Source organism: Quercus lobata, chromosome 4 (assembly GCF_001633185.2).
Source record: "Quercus lobata isolate SW786 chromosome 4, ValleyOak3.0 Primary Assembly, whole genome shotgun sequence".
Classification (NCBI taxonomy): Eukaryota; Viridiplantae; Streptophyta; class Magnoliopsida; order Fagales; family Fagaceae; genus Quercus; species Quercus lobata.
Window position 1 is genome coordinate 60,583,581 of NC_044907.1, and position 27,709 is coordinate 60,611,289.

The window sequence follows — 27,709 nt, forward strand, 5'->3', positions numbered from 1 at the left end:
TTTGGCTCATTTGTATTCACATAAGGCCAATGATCTGGTTCCTTGAGCTAGATTTACTATTGTAATTTTTTGGGTATCAACAATGTTATGTTCACATTTTTGTTATCATGACTAGCGACAGAACTTGATTTATATTTTTTGGATCAAAGCATGAATGAAAATGTTCAAAAATTAATAATAAAAAAAATAAAATAAAATTCACATTTGGAAAACATACAAAATTAAATTAAATTTTTAACATTCTTCTAATACATGAAAAAATTGCACTAAGAAATCACGCAATAGAAAATCATATATTGTATATTCATTACTAATTTTTTTTAAAAAAGCTCATATATTACACATCCATAAACCAAATTCATTACTCATTAGCAATTGTGGAGCAAAATTGATCATAAATAAGGAAATTAATTCAGTCTCTCTCTCTCTCTCTCTCTCTCTCTCTCTCTCTCTCTCTCTCTCTCTCTCTCTCTCTCTCTCTCTATATATATATATATATATATATATATAGTGCGAGCCTTTTTACCCAAGGTGATTGGTTAGCCGCGAGGTTAGGCCTCAATTTACTTGTATGAAGTGGGTAATGCGATTCCTACAATAGGAAGACCACTTGAGGCCAATCTAGCGGCCCAAATGGAAGAGTTTATGGTCCAACCCGTATCCTCCTACCCCTTTTTGTGTATCCCCCGAGGAGTCCCCTGCTCGATGGTGAGTTACTCCTCTCTTCTAGTTCCTCACTATTTTCTCTTGTGTGTATCTCTCGCCCTGAATTTTTCCCAACCCACTTTCTCACTCTATTGGCCCCTATTTCTGGACTTCATTAGTGGGATCATCATAATAGTGGGGAAGCTTTTTAGGCGGTGGGGTCTTTCTAGGATATATTCCTGACCAAATAAGACCCATTTCTCAAGACAGATGTGACTATCTTGAAACTTGCACCTGCTGCTAATTGGTTCTCGGTAGGCAATTTCCCTCAAGGCACTACCATTGCCGAACAGTCATGTCCTTGATATGAAGTAGATTTCTAGACCGGTGTGGCCTACCACCTGTTATTGTGTTCGGGGTTCTCAGTATATTGAAACTGATGGGTTGGATCTCTATATCGCGCTTGTACAATGGGTTAGGCCTCCATGTGTCCATCTAATTTTTTAATTTTTTTTCCAAGTGAATTATTGAGTGTAAAAATTGAAGAGTCCAAATTTAATTAGATTCTAAATTGGATTTTAATTAGAGTCCAATTTTGCGCTATGTGTCCTTTTAAAAAAAAAAAAAAATTTGTGGCAAGTGGATTATTGGTTGCAAAAATCGAAGAGTCTAAATCTAATTAAATTCTAATATATATATATATATATATATTTATTTATATATATATATATATGTATAATGAGAAAGCATTACATATTTTAGAAATATATGATTTAATGGTAACACGTGTCCTTTTGGCATGCATAAAACAATGACACATATAACACTGGAAAGATATCACCATATGGCAAACAATTATTGGTCCCTGTCAATTATTTTTGTCATGAATCAACAATAAATTCCACCATTGTAATAAATATCCACTAGAAGCTCCTTTAAATACTCCATATTGTCCTTAAATACACATCATAAATTCCACCTTTATAATAAATTCTTAAATAATATGTAGTTAAATATTCACTATTAGCTCCTTTAAATACTTCATCAATTTTTTTTCTCTTGGAAATAACTTCACAAATATATATATTAATATATAAGTAACCTAAAATGCATGGGGGGGGGGGGGGGGGATGTTTTTTTTTTTTGAGAAACAAACACACACACACACAAGGGAGAGGGAAAGGGGTTCTAACACAAAGGCACACCACAACTCCACTCAAAAGCCATGGTAACTTTTAAGGGAGGGTGAGGCAAGTTATACTACGCACAATACACTCTCTTAAGCAATGTGGGACAGTTACCCATTTTTTTTTTTTTTTTTTTTTGAGAAACAAACACACACACACACACAAGGGAGAGGGAAAGGGGTTGGGGGAGGGGGATATTAGGTAACCTAAAAGGCAAGTCTTAAAAAATTAATTTGAGTAACATATATCTCTTTTAAGTGTTAACAATAAAAAAATAAAACGTAGATTTCTTTCTATATATATATATATATATAATTATTATCATTCTCATTTGAGTCTTCGAAGAAAAAAAAAAACTAGATTATTAACATTTTTATTTAAGTGGGTATTACTATTACACATCATTTAGGGGATTCTAGATTTAAATACATTACTCTTACACTTTTGTGTTATACACACCTATTTATTACCATTTCTATGTAAGTTTTATGGAAAAAATTCAGTGTTTTATGTCCTTTTGAGTTCAAAAGAAGAAAATGATTTACGCATTTAAAATATTGAGGAAAATGATTTATGTCCTTTTTAGAGTGTAAAATAATTTCAGCTGAAAATGTTTTTGGAAAAGGAAAATATTTTTAGGTGTTTGGTTGCATTCCAAAAAATCTTTTGGAAAATATTTTCATGTGTTTGTTTGTGTTCTTGAAAATGCTCTAGAAAATGCATTTTCTACCCATTTCTCACATTTTTCTCAGTTTCCAAACAAATATTATAATAAAAATCCCAATATATAAACCCAAAGAAAAAAAAATGAAAATCTCAATTCCACAGACCCAACACTAGATTGTGATAGAGAGAGAGATTTGAGAGAAAAAATAAAGGGTTGAGGTGGTAGCGGCAAGAGAGAGAGAGAGAGAGAGAGAGAGAGAGAGAGAGAGAGAGAGAAGCAACGATGATGAGATTGGGGGCGAGATCTAAAGGCCCCGTCAAAGAAGAGGTGATTCGATCTAGTCACGATGGTTGTTGTTAGTGGGTGGGTGGGCACAGTGGTTCGATTGGTTCATTTGTGGGTGGGTCAAGGTGGTCTGATTAGTTCTTGGGTGGATCATGGTGGAGCAATGGTAAGCGACGACGACGGTCCGGTGAGAGGAGGCATGAAGCTGTGGTGGAGCCATGGGTAAGCTCTCTCTCTCTCTCTCCTTTGGCTAGCAAGTGTGTGATGTGAAGAGAGTGAAAAATGATTTGAAGATAATTTGGAATTGTAAAACATATTACACTCCACGTCACCATATTTCTTGGTCAATTGAATTTATTTTCAGTTTGACTAAATTTTCATGTTTACCCAAACACCATCAAGGGTAGGGCTGTCCAGCGACCCGTGTAATCCGACCCGCCCGACCGTATCCGCCCGATCCGAAGGCCCACGGGTGAATCCGAGTGTATATACGGGTCGGATACGGTTGTTGTTTTAAAAGGAACCGAATAATCGGTTCGGGTTTCAGATTACACATTAAAAAATCCGAATAACCCGACCCGACCGAATATTTTATAAAATAACATAATAAATTACTGTTACCACTCAGTTTCAGTCAGGCAGTCAGCTACAAGTCACGTCGTCTGGGACTCTGGGTAGTGGAGTCTGGAGTGGGTAACGTGCTGAAGGCTTCTGGGCACAACTTCCCAATTTTAAATCCAACCGTTTAAATTTTTTTTTTTTTTTAATTAAGAAAGAGCTGTTGATCAACGGTTCTAAATATTAATGTGCAATCTACTCCACAGGCTACAGCTTCTAGCACAGTAGTGACAGCACAGTAAGTCAGAGATTTCAAAATCAACGGTTGAAATTAAAATATGATCAAAATCTGATGGTCACAATTAAAGATGAAGTGATCAACCGGCCTGATATAAGTCTCATATCCCAACACTCTCTCTCACTATTCACTATTCACAGTTCAATCTTCACCCTTCACCGAATCAAGATCTACTGATCAAGTGATCGAAGGGCCTCAATCTCTCTTCATTCTTCACCAGTTCACCTAATCACTCTCTCAAGTCTCACCATATTCACGGGCACGGGTTCAGACCTCAGTCACTCTCTCTCTCTCTCTCTAATCGTAATCTCATACAGATCCTCTCACTCTCAAAGACTCAAACTGAGTAACGTTCTCTGCATCTCTCTCTTTCTCTATCTCAGATTCTCAATCTCAAATCCTCAAAACCTGGAATCACTTCACCAAATCCCCTAGTCTCACACGAATGCTCTCTGCCTCTCACTCTCTAATCTCTATAGTCCCTTCAGGCCTTCACCAATTTCATACGAAATCTCAAGACTCAAATCTTCATCAGTCTTCAATCTCCACCCTTTAAAAGCTTGCATCTTCGGTCTTCTCACCAATGAACAGACCACACTCTCAAACTCTCAGTTCTCACTTAGCCTCTCTCTACTCCAAGGTCCAAACCCTAGCTTCTCACTACAAGTTCTTCACACCTAGCCGCCGCCGCCGCCGCTGCCACCACCAGCAGCCACTCCTCTCCCTGCCGCCGATTATATGGGTTGAACCTAGGGTATGTGTTCTCCTTTTCTCATCTCTCTTTTTTTCAGTTATCATTGATTATATATTTTATGAAAATCTACTGTTAAAATCAAATAAACCCTAAGTTTTATAATTTGAAACCCTAACTATAAATAGTTGAAACCTTAGCCATTTACTTTTGTTCTTTGTTCAGTAACTTAAGTTGTTTGATTAATTTTGTTCCTATTTAAATTTTATTCAGGAATTGAAAGTTGTACATGTGGGGTTTTTAGTGTCTTCAAACTTGAAATTAACCACCCACGGTTTTTTAAGGTATGATTTTTGTTTCCCTTTGTTTTTTGTGTTCAAAGTTGGGATTTTGTTCTTTTTTTGTTAGAGACGTAGAGTTGATGCATGTAACTTAAGCTGCTGTGGATGTGTTCAATGTTTCAGCTTTTATTATTTAGTAAAATTTATACTGTTAAAAATCAAATAAACTCCCAAGTTTTTTGTTCTTTGATTATTTGTTTTTTGTTCTTTGATTATTTGTTTGATTAATTCTGTTCCTATTTTAATTTTACTCAGGAATTGAAAGTTGTCCAAGTGGGGGTTTCAGTCTTCAAATTCATAACTCCAACACCCCTAGTTTCTTTAAGGTATGATTTTTGTTTCCCTTTGTGTTTTGTGTTAAAAGTTGGGATTTTGTTTTTTTTTTTTTTGTTAGAGTTTTATGTAGAATGCTGTTATCTAGATTCAAGTATCAAAGATTGTCCTTTTTGGTTTGTTTGATTATTATTATTAATTTTTAGTTTGCTAATTTCTATGTTTGATTTTTTAGGTCATGGATTCCTCCAATAATGCTCCCTTTGTTTCTACCCAAGCGGATTGTGCTGCTGCCACCCAAGCGGATGGTGCTGCTGCCACTGCCACCCAAGCGGATGGTGCTACTGCCACTGCCACCCAAGAGGCTGCTGCTGCAACCCAAGCTGAAGCTACTGATGGTGAGTTGCCCCTAGTTCCACCTAGTGTAGTGAGTAAGACTAGTACTGGTAGTGGTAGGAAAAAGTCTTTAGCTTGGAATCATTTTGAAAAAGTAAAGGTAGATGATGGTGTCACTATGGCTGTATGTAATTATTGTAAAAAATCATATCTGGCTGATAGTAAGAGTTGTGGTACTAGTAATTTATTAGCTCATGTGACAATCTGTCCTAAGAACCCTAATAGAGAAGATAAAGGGCAAAAAACCTTGGCTTTTGAACCCAAAAATGATGGAGATGAAGGGTTCAAACTTGTGTCAACAACTTTTTCTGTTGAGGCTTCTAGAAAGGCACTAGCTGAAATGATAATAATTGATGAGTTGCCTTTTAGGTGTGTTGAGGGTTATGGGTTTAAGAAATATGTAACTACGTTACAACCTAAGCTTCGTGTAAAAGATATTCCATCTCGACAAACTGTGGCTAGAGATGTAATTGGAATTTATAATAGTGAGAGAGAGAAGCTAAGGAAATCCTTGAAGGGTTGTAGGGTGTGTCTAACTACGGACACATGGACTTCTTTACAAAATTTGAATTATATGTGTCTCACATGTCACTTTATTGATGATACTTGGAAGTTGCATAAAAGAATTTTAAATTTTTGTCAAGTTGAAGATCATAAGGGAGAGACTATAGGTAGAAAGATTGAGATGTCTTTGCGTGAGTGGGGTATTGATGGCATATTCACTTTGACAGTGGATAATGCTAGTTCCAATTTAACCACAGTTAAATTTTTACAAAGGGTAACAAAAGATTGGAATGGGACAGTTCTAGAAAATGAGTTAATGCACATGAGGTGTTGTGCCCATATCTTAAATCTAATTGTTGGGGAGGGTTTGAAAGAAATTGATGCATCTGTTGCTAGGGTGCGTGAAGCTGTGAGGTATGTGAAGTCCTCGCCTAATAGAAATCAAACCTTTAGGAATTTTATGGAGAGGTTAGGTATGGAGTCCAAGAGTCTTCTTTGTTTAGATGTACCTACTAGGTGGAACTCAACTTACCTTATGTTAGAAACTGCTGAAAAATTTGAGAAAGTATTCCTTAGGATGGACTTTGAAGATGATGGTTATTCGTCATATTTTAGGAGCAAGGAAGATAGTGGTGGTTTGGGATCTCCTTGTATGAGTGATTTCCAAAATTGTAGGGCATTTGTGACTTTCTTGAGGCTTTTTTACAATGCAACAAAGAAGTTTTCTGGTTCTTTGTATGTGACTTCAAATGCCTTTTTTGATGAAATCTTTGTTATTCAGGAGAGTATTTCTCATTTAGTTAAATCCCAAAACACCCTCTTGAAAAACACAGCCACAAACATGCAAACTAAATTTGAGAAGTACTGGGGGAAAGGTGATAAGATTAATCCTCTTTTGTATGTGGCTGTTGTTCTTGATCCACGAAAAAAATTGAGGTTTTTGAAGTTCTCTTTTTCTGAAATTTATGGGATTGAAGTGGGGAGTGTGATGGTTGATAAGGTGAAAGCTCTTTTGATGAAGTTGTATACTTTTTTCTGTTCTGTTAATTCCCCAAATGTGGAAGAACCAAGTGGGGGTGAGAGGACACCAATGGTGGTAGGTGATGCAAGTGATCCATATGTGATGGTTCACTCTAGGTATGAGCTTTTCTTAGAAGCTGAGCAATCTATAGGTTGTAGTAATGAGGTTGACAAGTATTTAGTTGAAAATTGTGATGGTAGAAGGGATGGGAATTTTGAGGTGTTGGGGTGGTGGAAGGACAATTCTAGTAGGTACCCAATGTTGTCCAAAGTGGCTAAGGATGTGCTGGCTGTACCAGTTTCGACTGTTGCATCTGAGTCAGCATTCAGCACCGGAGGCCGCATTGTTGATCCATTTCGAAGTTCTCTCTCTCCTCTCATGGTTCAAAACCTTGTATGTGCGCAAAATTGGCTTCAAGCCACGGTACCAATTTCTCATCACCAATCAAGGGATGAGGTTGAGGCATTGGAGGAGGAATTTCATGATTTAGGTAATATGTTTAAATTCTAGAACCTATAGTCTATGTCTCATGTTTAAACAAAATTTAATATGTTGTATTTATTTCCTTTTCTTTTCTAGTTTTAAATCAACAGTCTTCATCAAGTGCATCAGCAAGTACCAGCTCCAAATTGGGTTCTAGCTTAGGCAAACGACCCATAATTAGTGTTGAAGATTGATAATTGAGTTGGTATGTTACTGCCTTTGGCCTCTTACTGTTATAAGCTTGCTGCCTTGCTGCCCTTTATATTTGGTCTTGTATTTGATAGTAGTGTATTAGTTGTTAAATATTTTTTTGTCTTTTGTAGGCGGAATCACTTATTTTGTGAAGGAGGCAGAACCTTTTGGGAACATTTTGGAAGATTTTTTGTAAATTGCTTTACTAACACAATACTAGTCTTAATGCTTATAGGAAAGAAATCCTAGGAATCATATAGGTTTTCTTTTCTATTAGTTATAAGCTTGAGAATTTGTCATTTAATGTTTGGGAAAAGCTATTTTTATTTTGGAAATACCTGTGGTATTTTATAATTTGTAATTAATATTATTGCTGGGAACATTGTATAGCCAGCAAGGTTGCTGCCTTATGATTTACTGCCTTGTGGAAACATTGATTTTACTGCCTTATAATTAATCACTTGTTGTGTGGTTGTTGGAATGGAAATACACGTTTTGTGTATTGTTTTGCTATTTTGTCCAGGTTATTTGTTGTGGCGATTTTTGGGTAGTCAATGTGGCTTTTTAACAAGTCACAGGTGACTGTTTAGTGTTACATGTGTGGAGACTGTTTAGTCAATGTGTGGAGGCTGTTTAGTCAATTTGTGGAGGCTGTTTAGTCAATTTGTAGTCAATGTGGCTGTTTAATTTGTAGTCAATGTGGCTATTTAGTTTTTGTGGTCCATGTGTGGAGGGCCTGGAGGCTAAACTGATGTTGTCAAATAGGTTTATTTTGTGTTGTGGAGTATTTTGTCCAGGATATTTAATACTTTAACAGGTGGTTGAAATTGGCTTATTTTGTGACCTTTGGTGAGGTTATTTTTCCAAGAAGATTTTATTCTGAAGGCCCAATATATTTAGAAGTGAAGTTGCTTAATTTTAGTTTAGTTAAAAGCCCCATTTTTTTAAAAAAAATTAGGGAAAACAGAAGCCCAATCTGTTTTATATGGAAAGTTAAAAATTGTGACACCCAAATAATTTTTAAAACTGCCACTCCTTAATTTGGGCTAAAAGTGGGCTAAAAAGGCTGATAAAATTTTATCTACAAAAATTTCATCTAAGTTCAAAAATTGGGCCCATATTAATGGCCCAACCCGCCTAACCGACAGCTCCGACCCGTTCATCCGGTGACCCGAAGTACCGAATCCGACCCGACTATTCGGTCGGATACGGGTCTAAAATTCATTCACCCGATTCAAACGGGTCGAGTTCGGTTCAGGCCCAAACCCGAACCGACCCGACCCGTGGACAGGCCTAATCAAGGGTGTAAAACATTTTCCCAAATTTCTTTACAGCCAAATCAAACATAGCCTTATATGCATGAAATATATATATATATATATATATATATTGTAAAGTACTATTATATTTGCATATTTAGGGTCCATTTGAATTGAACTTATTGTTGTTGAAATTGAAAACTGAAAACTGAAAATACTGTAGCAAAATAATTTTTAAATGTGTGAATAGTGTCGTAAGACTCATGAACAGTACGTGAACAGTGCATGAACAGTGTTTTTTGTCCCTTGTACAGTAAAATCACTGTTCACGTACAGGGAAAAAAAAAAGGACTGAAAACGTTGTTGCAAAACGTAAATGCAGGATTAAGTTGAATCCAAACGGGTACTTAGTGTCCATTTGGCACTTCTTATTTTTGCCAACTTATTTTACTATTCATCTTATCTTTACTACCATTCATAGATCCCACTGTATTATTTTAGCTAACTTTTACCTTAATATATAATATTTTCAGTAAAAAGTTTTTAGTTTTAGTAAAATAAGCGAATACCAAAGAAAACAAACCTCACTTTTATGCAATTTGAGAGATCCCGCCCAGGCATATGTGAAGCAAAGAGAAATCAAAGAAAATTAAAGAAAGATGAAAATAATTGTATAGAAGTGCTTTGGTGGACAAGAGATGTACAGGTGGGCTTGTGGTCATAGACTCATAATTGTATATATGATGTTGGCCTTCCTTCTTACTCCACCGAAACACAAATAAGAGAGACGATTGGGCCACTTTGTGAAAATAAAGGTTTTGTGTCAGATAGTGTGTGACTATTATAAATAGAAGAGTAAACAGAAAGATATAGAAAGGAGTACTAGGGTTGAAATGCAAAACAAAAAATTGGAGTAAGAGGCCGATCCCCATGTGGCTTCTTTTATGGCTTTTCTTTAGTATAGGGACTTCTCTCTTTCATTTTAATTCTATTTTATATGTCTAGTTTAATGTTTATTATTTTATTTTTATGTTGTTTTTCAATTACTATGAATAGTTAAATTTTTAATTAGGGTTGAGAATGAAATCTTGTTAAAGATTATCAGTACTATTTATGTGATTAAGTTTTTTTTTCAATAGCCGTTATTCTTTAATAATTTGAATTGTTCTTACTTCATCTCAGTTGACTAAGATAATATTTTAAATATGAGGTCAATCATGTTCTTCTCATGATTTAGGATTTATCTTAATTAATTGAATGCTTGGTTTATGATTGTTTAATTTTAAAATTGGATATTTTTTGTGATTTATTTGGCTAAGGATACAATTGATGATTTGATTTTATACATTGGGAGCAAGAAGAGCATGCTTTAGATTTTTAAATATAGATTTTAATGAGAATATTTTCCATAATAGCAAGATTGATTTCTAGATTATCATGCAGTAGTTGGGAAAAATTACTGATCATAAATATATGTTGATATGAATTAAGAAGGTGGAACCTTGTTGACGCCAGAGCCGTGAACGGCTGGAAAACCATTGTCGGGCCTTCGTTCGACCACCTACCGTGGCGACGCTCTCACGCGCGTGGGACCCATTGGAGGCCCTTCTTGATGATGGTGTGGTTTGCACGGAGCTTCGAGTGCTCTCTCTCTCTCTCAATGGTGGAAGGTATTTGTCTACCTTCGGAGGTGTGGCAGGAATCTTGGCCAAATTTTAGGTGATTACTAAAGGTAAGTGAAGTCGCCACCAATCATTGAGTTTTTCTTAGGCATGATTGGTTACCTGTTTCTAGTTAATTTTATTACCAATCCTAGGCTAAGAAAAATGGCATTTTTCCTAATCTAATGTGGATGGCAAAAAATCTTGATTCTTGAGTCCAGAAATTTGGTTATGTGTGGGGAAGGTATTAGGCACCCCACAATGCTTGTCCAAGAATAGTCCTTTGTTTTGATAAAATTTTAATTTTTGGAGATCGGCAGTAAAAAACATGATTTTGGCATTGGCTTTCGGGGCTTTGCATGCATGGGGGCTTTGAGGTTTGGCTTTTGAATAGGTGTTGAAAGTTCAAATAGTGTAAAAACACCCTTGAACGTTTAGACCCCCAATTTACAAATTAACCAATTCAAGCTTTATGTCAAACAACTAGTGTGTTGAAAATGAACAAAAGCTATAATATAGAATTGGAAAAACTATCTAAGTCAGATTAAAATCACAACCCACAGCAGATAATAAAAGGCAAAGATAAAAGGGAAGGAAGATGCAAACACAAAGACAACACGCGATGTGTTATCGAAGAGGAAACCGAAGCCCTCGACGTAAAACCTCTCCGCCGCCCTCCAAGCGGTAAACAATCCACTAGAAAATGTAGTTGGGATACATGGACAGCAATAAACCGTCCAAGCCTAATCTACCCAGTGCACCTAAGCCCTCAAAGCTTCTTGCTCCAACGAGGTTGCACCGAACCTTTTTCTTTTCTAGCTTCCCGAATTCCGCTACTAGACCATAGCATCAACCAATGTAGATTGGTTCCTTCCTAACTGCTTCTCAGAACACCAAATAGCCCTCTCACAGTAATGAATATGGTGAGAACAAGGTTTTGGTAAAAAGCCTCTCAAGGGTTTGACAATGGAGAGGAAGAGAGTTGAGGAATTTGAAGAGACTCTAATGTATAGATTGTAGGTGAATCAATCTTGTTTTACTCTAGGGGTTCTCTCTCAAAATTCTCTCTGGAAGCTCTCTTTCATTTGTGGGTATAAGGGGTATTTTTACTGAGGTGAGAGGAGAATGTGAAACGTCAGGTTTTTCAAAATAGGGGTGGCTCGCTAGCATGATTGTTCACCTTCTGGCATGCTTGGCACGTGTGCTGCATCTGGCGGCTTGCAGCCGCGAGTCACTCACGAGATCCAGCCGCGAGTCTTTGTTTTCTTGCACACTTTTGAGCAATCAACACTCTATCTCACTCATTACCCTTACAACAAAACCCACCTAAATACAAGGTTACTAAATGCTGAAATACAAGCAAATTTGGCACGGAATAAAACCAATAAGATGGTTGATTAAATTCAACCTTACAGGTGTGGTCCCAATCTATGCTTTCCTAAGGCATTCGGGCAAAGTACCAAATTTCCACGGTGAACATCCGGCAACATGTCACTTTACTTTCGCGGTAGAAATTACGCATCACTTTGCCTTAGGTGACATGGACTATGACGACTATGACAATCACATTGGAAGGGACAAGCAAGTATATATATACATACATCACAATGCAAGCACACATAGCAGAAAGTAAATGCCTAAATCCCTAGAGCATGGCCCAAAATATTGGTGCAGGAAAGTAAACAGGGGTCGCCATACTCTAGAGATAAGGATGAATGGTACATGGCACGATATACCTAATTCAACCCATCTAAGAAAGAAATGAGGGAGGAAGGAAGGGGGTTTAAAAGAGTACATAACCAAATGGGAGAGGCTAGACCCATAAATCTACCGAACATAGCTGCTTGGCTTATATCCACATGTTCGCATCCTCACCCTTTTGCTTGTGCCTAGGAGACCGTGCCCTAGTTCCATGCATCCTCACTCCATGTGTGTACATGCAAAGGCAAAGACAAGAGACCAGCAAACAAGCAATGGAAGGAAAAAGATGCAAAGAGCATATGAAAGAGGCATAAAGCAGATAAGCATGATAGACATGGCAAGCAAAGAAACAAGAAAGCGAGCAAACAAGCAAGAAGGCAAACAAGCAAGAAAGCAAACAAAAGGTGGTGTCTGCAAGGGACAAAGGTAGGTTTGGATTAGATGTCCATAACTTCATTGTGTTGAAGCATGGACAAAACACTAGCAAGAAAGACTCATGCATGGACATGTGAGCAAGCGAGTAGAGATGCATAGAAAGCCAATGGGTGGTGCGAACAAACTAGGTAAGTATATCATTGCACGGAGTGGAAAAAGGGAAAGGTATGCACGAAGCAACTGGCATCATGGTGATGCATCCCAAATGGTTACATCTAAACAAGGCCTCACAGGTGTCGGATGTAACCACACAACCACAAACCCACTAAGGGTGTCAAGCATGGCAAAGCCTAGAACTAGAGAGGCTAACACAAGCATAAAGCATGGAAGTAAGCAAGCATAGACATGCAAATAAGGATCATCCAAACCCTTTGATGTGGGCCAAGGTGTATGGATGATGATCAAGACCATAAAGGGTTCAAGATCTAAATCCTACCAAATGGCCAAAACACACGAAAATGCGATAAAATAAACAAAAATGACTACAATAGTACATGGCATGACAAACAAGGTCTAGGTTTAAGCAAATAAACATGGCATGAAGCATGCAAGCACATAGATGATGGCATAAAGCATGTAGAGAACATTGATCTAAGCATGTAAACACACCGATCTACACATATAAGCATGGAAATATGCATGTAAGCATGTAAATGTACATCTAAGCATGTGGATGTAAGTAGAAAATCATGGAAGAACACAAGTCCAAGCATACAAGCATGTGAAGTCATAGGCATAGGCATAGGAGCATATAACATGCATACAAACATGTAGATTTAAGCAAGGCATAGCCGAAGACATGATATCAAGCATGTGTGCATGTAGACCCAAACATCAACACATGGGAAAGAAAGGATCTAAGCATCTAAAGCATGGCATAAAGCATAAAACATGTAGAAGAGGCAACTAACACATGAACAATCATGGAAGCATACGGAAATAACCCCAAAAAAAAAAAATGCTAGAAACAAGATAAGGCAAGAATCAAGCTAGATAAAGCAATAAATCATGTTATTAAGGCAAAATGAGCAAGATAAATGCTAGAAAAAGATTTAGAAAGTTAGGGGTGTGGATAGTAGCTAAAAAGCTATATCCATACCCGTAAACCCTAAATCCAAGGTGTAGAACCAAGGAAAAGAAGATTGGGTATAAGAACAATACCTTGTATTTTTGGTGAAGAGTCTCAAAAGGCTTTGATGTATTTTTTGTATGCTTTTTGTGTTTGGAAGAGAGGAGAAAAACTTAGAATTCATCTAGGAAGAGAGCAAGCAGCCAGGAAGTCTCTTCTTTTTTGGTCTGGAGGTGCTTAGGGCCTTTTATAGCCCCGGCACGCTTTATGAGCCGTCGGCAGCCTTTCAAGGGGTTGATCTTGACACCCCTGGAAATATCTTGACTTCGAATTTCTAAAAAGGTATGGAACTTGAAAATTTAATGGTTGGATCAAAAGTTATGGCTCTCAGAAGTTAGTGGTGCATCGATCAGTGTGTTAACTTGGTTTTCATGATATCTCAACCGTTCTAACTCCGATTTTGACCCATGAATAGTCGTTGGAATGAGAATTTGATTATCTTCACAATGACATTAGTCTCAATCTGTTATGACGACCGGATCAAGATTAGGGTTGCTGGGGCCCACTAGAAGTCAACTCCGGGTCAAACTCGATCAAAGTTGCTAAAAATCTTCAAGTAACTCGAGTTTGATATAAAACCATGATAAATGTTATTTTGTGAGGATTTTGACCTTGTTTGACTTTTGGTCAACCTAGGGTTGACTAGGGGTGTTTTGGTTATTTTGGTTTAAAGAGGCACTTTGACTGCTTCAGTGTCCGAACAGGTTGTGCCACGTCATTCTAGTTGTTCTCACAGCCTCATGGAGAGAAAATAATATTTTTGGATTTTTCGGGGTCCTGCACGCAAATCAAGGGCGGACAACATACGGTATCAACAAACCTTAACTCCTTTCTCTGGATTGTTTATATCATTTTATTGCTTTATATCATATCTTTGTTTTATTTAATTATTTGATCATTTTATTTAATTTCAAAACAACAAATTTTTATTACACTAGATTAGGATTAATTTGGTAGGTTTGATTAATTTTCCTATGTTCATACTAGTCCTTGTGGGTTCGACCTCGTTTTTGTCAAACTATACTTCGGTACGGTTCGTGCACTTGCAAGTACTTTAAAAATTTACAACAACAACAAATAGAGTTAGTGGATTATTATATCATCATTTGTAATTCATAACTCTTCGATTTCTTACATTTGTTTAACTTGTAGCTACTCATCTCCTATCTATCTATCTATCTATCTATCTATATATATATATATATATATATATATATCAATAAATGATAATTGCATTATATATAACAAACTACATTATAATTTTAATTGCAACAAAATTTTTCTCACAATGGTACCACAACTTATATCTTTTGTCAACTTTCCTTTTTCTTTTTAAAGTTATTTAACATTTTCTCTGCACTCTATCAATCTTTCTTTCATTTTTTAAGTTATTTTTCTATTTTATTTGATAAAGAAAATAAATAGAAAGTAGTTAATCTCAAGGTTTCTGTTGATGATTTTCTTCATATATAGAAAGTCACCGAGAAATTAAACAAATCATGAAGTCAGGTAACAGAGAAAGACATGAAAACTGTGGGATTTTACTTCTTTTGATGTTGATGAAGCTCTATTGTTTGTTGATTTTCTCAATAGATAAGCTTCCAAGTACTTTTGTTTTGTTTTGTTTTGTTTTTTTGTTTTTTTGTTTTTGTTTTTTTGTTTTTTTTTTTTTTTGTGTGTTTTGTGTTTTTTTTTTTTCCTAGTTAAATAGAAAATTTGATGCCATTAATGTAAACAACTATGAGTATGTACATTTTGTTTTTGAAGTGGTTAATTGAGAATTGCTCAATTGGTTTTCTCATTCTATTATTAGCAATTTATGCTTTCAAATGGAGTAAAAAAAAAATTAAAGTAATCAAATTTAGTCACAAATTAAAAAGAGGACTTCATAAAATAATAAAAAATGTTTATAATAATAATAATAATAAAAATATCTTCTTTTAAATGAAGAATACTTCTTTTATAATGAGTCTACTTAAAAATATATATAAATTAAAAAAAAATGTGTGTAGCATGGGCCAATAACTAGTATCTATAATATATTATAAAAGTTTTTTTTTTTTTTTTTGAGGGTGAACTATCAATAATATATTATAAAAGTTGGATCCTCAAATTGGAAGATACAGACAATGGTGACACATGTCCTTTTTGACAATGTATAAAATAGTAACATATATAATATTGGAAAGATAATGTCACGTGGCAGACAATTATTGGTACATGTCAGTATTTTTTTGCCATATGTCAACAATAAAGTAGAGATCTCATGTTGGAGAGCATGTGCTCTGTCATGTTGCGCATTCCTTGAAGTTATCTTTATTTAGGCTTCCATTTTCAACAAAGTTTGCATTTATATTAAAGTATTAGTTCATTGAATTAGCTAAAGAGTAAATGCATATATTAATTATCTATATTTGTACATCAATTATTATATTAAATGAATTTATATGATTATTTTTATAAGCACTATATAAGAAATAATTTTAGTTCGAATAATAATAATAGAGTTAGAACATGACATTCTTCCTTGTGTTTAGTTGCTATGATGACAATTGACACAAAAACCATAAAAAAAAAAAATTAAATATATGTGAGTTCACTACAATTAATCTTAACCCTTTAAATCTCCTAACTCCTTTCAGTGATATGTAATATATATGTGTGTGTGTGTGGAACTAACATTATAGTATTTATTGTCAATGGTCTTGTAGCTGAATTGGCATCTCTCCATGTACAAAGTGTTTGGGGTTCTAGGGAGGGAAAGGATTCGAGCTGTGGGGTTAGCAGCATGTTGTAATTATTTCTCAAAAAAAAAAAAAAAACGTTGTAGTATTTATTCTATGTAATTAGAAAGATAATTAATAGAATAAATATGTTTATTTTGTTATATTAATTATTTTAAGCATAATGAAATTTTAATATAATTTTTCTAAGATTTATATGAGAAACAATTGATTTTTTTTTTTTTAATGAGGAACAATTGATTAGTGTGGGGCCCAAATGATTTATGGGCCAGGCCCATCTACCCGGGGAGAATCCAAAGGCCCAAGCCAAGGAGGGCTATGGCCCAAGTTCGACAAGATAGTCTATGGATACCGCCGAGGGCAGTTCAGTCCTCGGCAGACCCAAAGTCCCCCCAGAAAGAGGGGTAAAAACGGTATAGGACTGAAACTTGGAAGAAAGATCTAAAATATCCAGGGAAAGCTGCCCTTACTGCCATTCAATACTCTTAACCTGACATAGCCGCGTTCTTTGGCTTTTACAACCACCCCCAACGACTTTGGGTATGGGCTAATGGGACAAATATCAGCCTTGGAAATGTTGACCCTATACGTGGACGAAGGAAAGTGAACACAGACGAGTATAAAAGGAAAAATCAGTAACCTAGAGAGGAGGCTGGGAAAAATGGCCAAAAACCAGAGCCTCTCAGCCCACCTCCAGGAGAAAGACTCCATGGGTGAAGATAACCTAGACACGCAGACTCCATGGGTGAAGATAACCTAGACACGCACGAATATCACAAAAAACCCACCGCCTGGTGATCAAGGCCTAGCCTTTTAAACCCACGCTCTACAAATGATATTGTTTGGGCCTTTTTACGTGGCGCGAACCCGATACTGTTACGGTCCGTCACGAATCGTGTCCTTACAATTAGAAATGTGGTATTCTTACTCAAATTTAGTTGTTTTTGTAACAATTGAAACAATGTCCAACTAAAGTAAAATAAATAAATAAATTTAGTAACACAAAATTAAGAATGTAAAAAAAACAATTGAGGGATATTTGCATTTTTTAGTAGGTATGAAATATGCCTATCTATATGAGCCACTATATCATGCAATTTTCAATTTGTAAAAACATATATAGTATGTTCAAATTACTACACTATTCTTAGTGTTTTTTTTTTTTTTTTTTAATAAAATAACCAAAGATTACCATTTTTTACAAGAAAATTTATTTTAATACATTGATAATTGAGGGTGGGGGATTTAAATCTTGGATGTCTCTATTGAAAATTGGGGTGCCAATTAGTTAAGTTAAATCTTATTGAAATATTGGAGAAAACTAATAATAAGTTGCACCACACATCGTACGGGAACTACAAAAATCTTAATGGTAAAAAAAAAAAAAATTTACCTTTTTTTACTCCACTTGCATTTGAATTTTGGAAAGAAAATGAAGTAATTATAATCTTGATAAGGAGAAAGTATATGTTGTTTCTAAAACTCCAACTTAGCACACATGTGGTGTTTCTAGGTCCAATAAAAAATGGACACATGTATTAAAAATTACAAGTCAACAACTCAGGTTACTTAAAATAAAAAGTCAAAAATACCATTAAATTTTCAAAGCCCTGCCATCAAAACAACACACATTTTCCTTTTTTTGAAAGTAAAAATTTTATCTCTACTCTCTTGGACCACTCTCTCTCTCCTCCAAAAGACCGACCTTTGGCACCATAATCTGTCTTATCTTTATAACCAAATCTTACTTGAATTGGTTTTATCTGATGTTGCAAGATCGTTATAATGATGGATTTGGATTTGCAGGTCTATTATGGGGGTAAGATTTGGTGCTTTTGCTTAGGGAAAATACAGGTTTAATGGGGACTTGGGGTTGGGGTTTGGAATTGTATCCCTATGTTATTATCAATGTCTATAAAGTTTACAAGGGATTGGGCTGCCCAAATTAATTTTGATGGTTCCTTGCAGCTAATTTATGATGCTATTCATGTTGTGAGTTTGTGGTTTAATAGCTATTATTCCTTATTTTAGTTTGTATCCTATTTTATTATCAATGTCTATAAATTTTACCTGGGACTGGGCTGCCTAGATTAATATTGATGATTCCTTGTAGCTAATGTACGATACTACTCATGTTGGTCGCCAAGCTGAAGTAAGATCATATATTGCTGGCAGTGTACTTTGTTACTTGAATATAGGGGTCAAAATGGCCAAATACCACTATCTTTTAAAATATTTTGCAATCTACCCCTGTTTGCGAAATATTTAGTAATCTACCACTTTTTTCTAAACTTGATTTTATGAAAATCGAGTTTTTCATGAACTTGAGTACTATGGAAAACTCGATTTCCACAAAATTGAGTTTAAAAAAAATGATAAATTGCTAAATATTTTGCAAACAGTGATAGATCCGTGATATAAGACCATTTTGGCCTGAATATAGGTGCTACTGTTATGTTTAGTAAAAATTGACTTTATTTGTCTGATCTTAACTCTTTAGACAAACGAATCGTTCCAATTTGTTAGTCTTTTGTCTACTAATCAATGGGGTCGTAATTAATGTCAAACAACGTTATTTCATCCTCCTGAAGATTTTGTTCCATCATTTAGCAATAAACATTGTAATTGCACGCAATAAAGACCATCTCACCATAACTTTTACAGTTTTTTTGGTCTAACATATAAATCCTTTAAGTTTTTTTATTTTTTATTTTTTATTTTTATAATGCCAAAAGAATTAAACATACTAAAATAAAAAATTAAAAAAAAAGCACTTTTATTTTTCTTTAGTACTTTACACTGTTGTAAGTGCTTAATGTTGATGGTAGTATATTTTGCCATTGTCTATGACAAGCATAGAGGTACATTTATGCAAATTTGTATGCTAATGGTATGTGGGTGGTATACATTATAATTTTGTTGATATGATCGAGATGTTTGATTACTACATGTCTTATAGATTATATTTTTATGTTTGAACCATGTTAGAGAACTGCTGTTATGTTTCCTTAGATAGTTTTCATGATTTTCTCCCTTTCTCGTTCATGGTACCCATTCTACTCTATTGGATAGCTAGAAAAATGATGTGATGCAGTCTCGAATTATTTTAGTTCCATAAGAGAGATAATATGTGCTTCAGGAAAGAGAATTTTTATTGCTTAGTCATTACTTGGGTTTTGAGTTTTGCTAAGTTCTTAGTACTATAGAAATATCTGTTTATCTTTTTTAAACTAGGGCAATGAGCTTGATGTTCAGTTACATAGTTAAATAGTTATTTGAGTTCAATTTTTTAAGTTCCATTGGTTATAATGTGTTACCTGCTAGTTTGTTGGTTTTAAGGAAAGAAAGTTCCAAGCTTCACCAGGAAGAGAGTTGGGAGGTCTGAAAAGGGGAGGGCATTCTTTGTTGGTCTAAATAGAATAAACATGGCACTTTATTCTTGAAATTTCAAATTGTATTTTTTGGTCTTAAGTGGAGCACAAAAAGATTATGCCGAAAGTTTAGCTAATTTGGATCAAATGTATTGCCATTTTAATGTTATTTTTATGATTTATAATGTACTTTGTCATCCATCTAATGGATTGTCTATTTTTGAAAGGTTAAAATAAACAAATAAACATGGCACTTTGTTCTTGAAATCTCAAATCGTATTTTTTGGAGGAATTCTAATATTGATTTATACGAGTATTCCATTTGCTAAGACAATGGTGGTATTTTCATCATAACCAGATGTAGCACAGAAGCAGAGTTGGCTCCAATAAGTGGCATAGATGTTTTCATAATTTGATGAAAAACACTGTTTGTACTCTCACTTCTTTGGGTAGACTCTATCATTACAGAAAAAAATCTAGATTGAAATTTAGGCACCACTTTTCTCGAATATGGTATAACCTATCAAACCATGCATTATCCTTTAAATTATGCATCTCAATCATTTCGCTCCAAGTTGAATCAAACTCCATTTCATTTGAACAACAACCATATGAGCAATGATTAAGTCTTTGATTGAAATCTAGAATACCGTAGATTCCAACAAGGTTTTTTTGAACATTTTTATTAATATGCCATAAACAAAGTTGATGACGAGACTAAGTGAAAACAATATTAATAGCATTTGCCATTGCTTGGTCTTGATATGTAAAAATAAATTTTGGTTGTCAAGCTCCCATTGCATTAAAAAAAGTCTCAAATAACCAAATAAATGACTAAGTTATCTCATCTATTAAAAAAGAACAACCAAATAAAACATTGTTCCAATGATGGTTGATTCCTACAAATGGTGCACAAATTAAGTTGTACTTATTGGTTTGATAAGTAGTGTCAAATATAACAACATCCCTAAAAGAGTCATAATCTAATTTTGATCTACCATCTCTCCAAAAGAAATTGGCAATTCTATTATCTTGGTCTAATTGCATTGAATTTAAAAACATTGGTCTTCACTTTGTTTATCTTTGAAATGATTAATAATACTTGCCCATCACTGGCTTCCATAATTTCTTTTCTTTTTGTTTGCACAAAATTATGACAATCTTGCCTAAAGAACCTTACATTATTTGTACCACCAAGTTCTTTTGATAAAAATGAGTAAGATTTTGTTGCTTTTATACCCAAACTAACCATTGTGCTAATTATATTCCCATGAGTTGGTAGCACCTTACTTCCCGATCTCAAGTTACATCTTTCTTTTGGAGTTGCAAATTTATGATTGTGTGTGTCATTAAAGTGTAAAACACTCCACATATCATTTTTTTACATCAAATTAGATCCTAGCACGACAACCCGTTCTTAGATCTAAATTATAATACATTTTAGCATTAGAAGGGCCTTCAAACTCTTTAAATCCTTGTTTTGAACACAAAAGTTATTGTTGCCTAATAACACCATTATACTCTCGTTTAACTATGTTTCGAATGTTGAATACCCTTTTTTAAAGCATACTCATTATAAAGGTTATATTCTTCTTCTTCAAACCTCACTTGCATTCCAATTTTAATTTCATCACATTCATCCAAAGTTACATTTTCAAAATTTTCCCTTTTATCATTGTCCCCAATAGCAACAAAAGCATTTTTTGAAAAATCCATGACTAGTCGAACTTAATCATGAAAAAAAGATATATTGAATGAACATCATGAAAAGATGACTATATATACACATATAACATAAATCATCATAAAGTCATAAAAAAGAATTGCTGCCAACTGTGGACACAAGGGTTCTTTGGAGTTGCCACCTAGTTTTTGCAATGGTCTAAGAACCATATATATATAGCTAGGGATGTCCAACGTGTCCAAGACTCGACCAAACCAATCGAATCTGACCGACCCGAAGTCCAGCGGATCAACTTGAAGCCCATGATCGGTAAGGTTTGGGTCTTTCTCTTAGAAAACCTAAATATTCGGTTCGGGTAGCGGGTTAAGGGTTTAAAAAACCGTATAACCCGACCTACCTGAAAGTTTTAGAGTAAAGAAAAAAAAAAAATATATATATATATATATATATGTCTCGGTTCTTTTAAGGTGAGCACGTGAAAGATTGAGGATGATAAGACTAAAGCACTATCTAATTGATAACTACACGCATCTAGAGTCTTCCACGCAAAAGCAAAAATCAAATCAGCAAAGCAAAAAGAAAATCACCAGAAGACCAAACTTAGAATGGCTAAAATTGAAATGGAAATACCATCTCAAACACTGTTCCACACGCAAGCCTTAGTCTTCAATCCCATCTTAGACCTGTTCTCAGTATCTCACTCTCTCATAAATCAAAATCTCACTCTCCATCTCAGTCTTCGTTCTCTCTACTCTCAATCTCAAATCTCTCTAGTCTCAAGTCTCAACCCTTCACTCCATACCCTCCACAATCCAAACCCTAGCTGTTGGCACCGCTGCCTCATCACCACCCTCACAGCTCTGCCTCACTTTCCACCATAGGTTAAGCTGTTAAGCCTTCTCATGCTCACAGATCAGCTTCTTAGTCTCAAGACTCTTAGGTATATTTTCTTCCTTTTTCATCGATCTTTCTCTCTATTTTGAGATATGGGTTTTTGATCTTGTTCAATTTATTGTAAACTTAAAGATTAGTTGTGAGAAATTTCTTAGCCGTACTGCCATAGAGTTACATGTGCTTGATTCCACTTCGAAACATAGTGTCCAGTGTAGTCAGTCTCTCTAGTCTCTATACTTTTCTATTTGATTCAAAGATTAGGGGACCAAAATAGACCAAGTGATTGGATTCAAATATGAAACCCTAATTGCCTTGATTTGATTTGTTGGGTCAAAGATGAACCCCTAATTTGAGTGTGCTCATTTGTGTTCTTTTTCTTTGTTTTTATCCTATGTAGGCTGGATCGTGTGGTGGTCTTGTTTGTATATACCAAATTTTATTCCTTGTTCTTTTTTTTTTTTTAATGAGCAATATACTTCTATGGTTCTGTCTTCACTTATTTGTTTTGACCCTCTTGGTATCATTTACAGTTAGAATTTCCTACATATAATTGCTCTATAGTCTATTCTGTAGCAATATTACATTTGTAATAGTGATTTTTATATTTTATTTGTTCTTATTATTCTTTGCACCGCTGAGGTTGTCATATTTGTAACAATATGCCCACTTATTTGAAGTATCTTAAATATAAATAACTTATAAAAAAAAGTATTTTAAGTATAAATAAATGAGTGTAGAAGGTCGAGCACTTTCCCTACACATTTTCACCCATGATTCCTATTTCTATCCTGCTGTTTCATGTGCTTTCTTATTTCCTAATTTCATTCACTCCTGAAGTTCTTTCTATATGTTTCTATCTTGTTGATTCATTTCGTTTTCCTAATTTAAAAAATTGAAACCCTAATTTTATACAGGAGTTGAAATTTTTTCAAGTAGGCTACTCTTTTTGCTTCCTCTTCAAGGTTGAATCCCTAATAGCTAAGGATTCTCTAAGGTATCATTTATCTTCAGTTGTTTCTCTTTTAACTTGTTGTTTGTTTGTTACTTTGTCGTTGTTTTTGTTGCTGCTTTTACCTATTATTGTTGTTGTGTCACTTGTGTGTGTTCTTGTTACTAGTGTAGTAGTATCATTGTTATGGAAGTTTGCTAATGCATAAATTTGATGTCTTTAGGTTATGGAACCCTCTAGTGATGCACCTCATTCCCAAACAACACCTACTACCCAAGCTGAACCTATTGCCTAAGCTGTACCTACTGCCACTCCAACTAATGCTGAGGTTCCCCCACTTCCACCTAAAGGTAAAGGCAAGGTGTGTAATAATAGGAAAAAGTCTATTGCTTGGGACCATTTTGAAAAAGTAGATATTGGTGAGGGTTATTTTAAGGCTGTTTGCAATTATTGTCAAAAAACTTATTTAGCTGATAGTAAAGGGCATGGTACTGCTAATTTATTGAATCTTACGCCGGTTTGTGTTAAGAACCCTAATAGAGATACACTTAAAGGGCAACAAACCTTAGCATTTGAATCCAAAATGGATGGGGAGGAAGGATTTCAGCTTGTACCAATAGCCTTTACTGTTGAGGCTTCTAGAAAGGCACTCATTGAAATGGTTATAATAGATGAGTTGCCTTTTAGGTTTGTTGAAGGGTATGAGTTTCAAAGATATTCGACAACCTTACAACCTAAGTTGTGAATTAGGGATATCCCATCTCATCAAACTATGGCTAGGGATGTTATTGACATTTATGGTGTTAAGAGAGAGAAACTAAGGTGGGCCTTGAAGGGTCTAGGGTGTGTCTTACTACGGACACATGGACTAATTTTTAAAATCTAAATTATTTTTCCTTTATAGGTCATTTTATTGATGATGATTGGAAGTTGCATAAGAGAATTTTGAGTTTTTGTCAAGTTGAAGACCATAAGGGGGAGACTATAGGTAGAAAGATTGAGATGTGTTTGCATGAGTGGGGTATTAATGGCATATTCACTTTAACAGTGGACAATGCTAGCTCAAATGGTGCTATCATCAAGTTTTTGCAAATTGTAACTAAAGATTGGGAGGGGACTATTTTAAAACATGAGTTCTTATACATGAGGTGTTGTGCACATATCCTAAATCTGATTGTGGGGGATGGTATGAGAGAAATTGATGCATCCATTGCTAAGGTGTGTGAAGCTGTGAGGTATGTGAAGTCCTTACCAAATAGGAATCAAACTTTTATGGGTTTTGTGGAGAGATTAGGTATTGAGTCTAAGTCTCTTCTTTGTCTAGATGTACCAACTAAGTGGTGGAACTCTACCTATCTCATGCTAAAACTGCACAAAAATTTGAGAAAGTGTTCATACGAATGGACTTTGAGGATAATAGTTATTCTTCATACTTTATGAACAAGGAAAATAATGGTGGAATGGGATCTCATAGTGGTATTGATTTCCAAAATTGTAGGACATTTGTGGGTTTTTTGAAGCTTTTTTACAATGTAACGAAAAAGTTTTCAAGTTCTTTGTATGTTACTGCAAACATCTTTTTTGATGAGATGTTTGTCATTCAAAAGAATATTTCTCATTTAAGTAAATCTCAAGACCACCTCTTGAAAAACATGGCAACTAAAATGGAATCTAAGTTTGATAAATATTGGGGGAAAGGGGATAAAATTAATCATCTCTTGTATGTGGCTGTGGTTCTTGATCCAAGAAAGAAGTTGAGGTTTTTGAAGTTTTGTTTTTCTGAAATTTATGGGAATGAAGTGGCTGATGAGATGGTTGAATTGGCGAGGGGTTCCTTGGTCAAGTTGTATGATTACTACTCTTGTGTTGATTCACCAAATGTACAAATACCAAGTGGGAGTGAGAGGACACGCATGGAAGGTGAGTCAATTGGTTGTAGCAATCCATATGCGATGGTTAATTCTAGGTTTGAGCGTTTCTTGGAGGTTGAGCAGTCCATAGGGTGTAGCAATGAGATTGACAAATATTTGGTTGAAAATTATGAAAGTAGAAGAGGGGATGTGAAATTTGAGATATTGGGGTGGTGGAAGGCCAATTCAAATAGGTATCAAATGCTGTCCAAATTGGCTAGGGATGTGTTGGCTGTACCTGTTTCTATTATTACTTGTGAGTCAGTGTATAGTACCGAAGGATGCATACTTGATCCATTTCGGAGTTCACTCTCTCCAATCTTGTTTGTGCACAAGGTTGGCTTCAAGTCTTGGTTCCAGTTTCTTTTCGCAAATCAGAGGATGAGTTAGAGGCCTTGGAAGATGAATTTCATGATTTAGGTAATATGTTAATTTCCAAAATTTTTGTCTATTAAGTGCTATTAAATGTGTCTTATGAAAATAAAACTTTATCTAATAGCCTTCATTTCTTTCTCTTTTCTAGTTATACATCAAGTAGCAGCAGGTGGTGGAAGTTTAAGCTCAAGCAAAGATATCTCAATTAGTGTTGATGACTAATCACTAAATGGGTAAGTTTCTGCCCTTACTGTTATTTCTATTGAGTTTGGTTCTACCCTCTCTATTGTTTCTGGTTATTACTATTTTGTATTTTTTGCTCTTGTCCTTATATTTCTATTGATAAATATCTTTTTGCCCACTTTCTTGTAGGAGGAAGGACACATTTTGTATAGGAGGCAGATTTTTGAATATATTTTGGAAGCTCTTTTGGACATAGTACTTTTCTAACTTATAATTTACAAATCAACTCTTGCTTATAGGAAAGAAAAATTATTAAGTTTATAGGTTTTCTTTTCTATAAGTCATGGACTTAACTATAGAGTTGTTGCTTTTTAATGCTTCAGAAAAGCTATTTTTTGGAAATACTTAGATATTTCATAATTGTAACTAATTATAACTAGCCACTACCTTGGTAGTTTACTGCCTTATACACTTGCAATAACTACCTTTCTGTCTTCTCTAACTCTATGGAAATATTGCAAGATGCTCTTATTATCTATTGTTGCCATACTTGTGGTGTGGTTGTGATTGATTTATTTGTTGGAATTTGTTTGTTGGCTAGTGTTACATGTATGGAATGGTTGGCACAACTTGGCAGGTTTAATAGGTTGAGATGTGCTTTTGTGCTTATTAGACTTTCTTGATTTGTTTTTGGATTTTCAAGGTACTACCCAGGTCTTAATGCTAAGGCATTTTGAAAAATATTTCTTTCTTCTATTGTGTGGTTTTAACAAGTGGTTAGAAAGTGATATTATGTGTGTTTTTATGTACTGCCCAAGTCTTAAGGCTAAGGCCTAAGGCATTTTGAAAAATATTTCTTTCTTGTATTGTGTGGTTTTAATAGGTGGTTAGAAAGTGATATTTTATGTGTGTTTTTATGTGCTTGCTAATTTGTCCAGGTTTTTATGTGTTATTTACTGTATTTGTTGTCATTATATGTGAGCTAAAAACATTAAATTTAGACTGATAAGGCCTGGAGGCCCAAAAGATTCAAAGTTGTGTAATGCCATACAAGGCCCAATTTGAAATAAAGGATATGAAAAGAGGCCCATATGATATATATACATGGTTCAAAAATATATAAATATTTGTTAAAAGTAAGCCCATTAATTTGGGCCCAAAAGGCCTGTCAAAAATTGAGTCAAAAAAAAAATTCATGCAAATTCACAAATTTTGCCCAATTCGAAGCCTACACCCGCCTAATCAATGAATCCGACCCGTTCAACCGATGACCCAAACCGCTAGGTCCGACCCATACATCGGGTTGGTTGCAGGTCACATTTTTGGTAATCCGACCCAGTCGGGTCTAGTCTAGGTCAAGCCCAAACCCAACCCGACTCGACTCGTGGACAAGCCTATATATAGCGTCCTTTTCGAGAAAGGAACTTTGATCTTACTACTAGAGTATGGGTTCGCCCAACCCTACAAGATTGCCCAACCCTAAGGTTGGCCTCCTATCGTTGTGTCTTATGTCTTAACCCTATTAAAAACTAATTCAACAATTGCATTCTAAACTCACACACACACTAGCATGCATCTAACATACAATCATGGCATCTTTATCCCAAAACAACATATATATCAACCTAAAGCAAAAGAGACCCAAACACAAACACATCTAAGAACCCTAACATGTGAAACCTGATCATATATCAAACAAAGTAGCCACCCAAGCATGACAACAAGCATATCATCATGAAATCATGGAAACCGTTGGGTTCAACACCACACGAACATGTTCATCACAAAAGATGTGTGTTCATGTCAAAACATGACTTACCTTTACTTGCCTTGTAGCACCTCAACACCTATGACATCATGAATGGGCATGTAA

At 35.1% G+C, this 27,709-nt stretch overlaps 2 protein-coding genes across 2 annotated transcripts; both read left to right on the forward strand.

Annotated features, from left to right (window-relative positions):
- The first annotated feature begins 2,845 nt into the window (after positions 1–2,845).
- Positions 2,846–7,737, forward strand: LOC115985521 (zinc finger BED domain-containing protein RICESLEEPER 2-like). The gene is made up of 5 exons (XM_031108460.1): positions 2,846–2,950; positions 4,605–4,665; positions 4,928–4,998; positions 5,181–7,356; positions 7,673–7,737. Exons 1-5 carry the CDS (start codon positions 2,846–2,848, stop codon positions 7,735–7,737), a joined length of 2,478 nt encoding a protein of 825 aa, XP_030964320.1.
- Positions 7,738–24,768: 17,031 nt separating this feature from the next.
- LOC115985522 (zinc finger BED domain-containing protein RICESLEEPER 1-like) lies at positions 24,769–25,668 on the forward strand. The gene has a single exon (XM_031108461.1). The coding sequence runs from the start codon at positions 24,769–24,771 to the stop codon at positions 25,666–25,668; it is 900 nt and encodes a 299-aa protein (XP_030964321.1).
- The last annotated feature ends 2,041 nt before the right edge of the window (positions 25,669–27,709 follow it).

What these genes read in the sequence shown, in the direction of transcription:
- LOC115985522 (XM_031108461.1), top strand. Translation starts at nt 24,769, where the DNA reads ATGGACTTTGAGGATAATAGTTATTCTTCATACTTTATGAACAAGGAA.
- LOC115985521 (XM_031108460.1), top strand. Translation starts at nt 2,846, where the DNA reads ATGGTTGTTGTTAGTGGGTGGGTGGGCACAGTGGTTCGATTGGTTCAT. An exon ending in TGGATCATGGTGGAGCAATG is followed by an intron (nt 2,951 to 4,604) that starts GTAAGCGACGAC and finishes AATTTTATTCAG; the next exon opens with GAATTGAAAGTTGTACATGT. An exon ending in GGAGGAATTTCATGATTTAG is followed by an intron (nt 7,357 to 7,672) that starts GTAATATGTTTA and finishes TGTCTTTTGTAG; the next exon opens with GCGGAATCACTTATTTTGTG.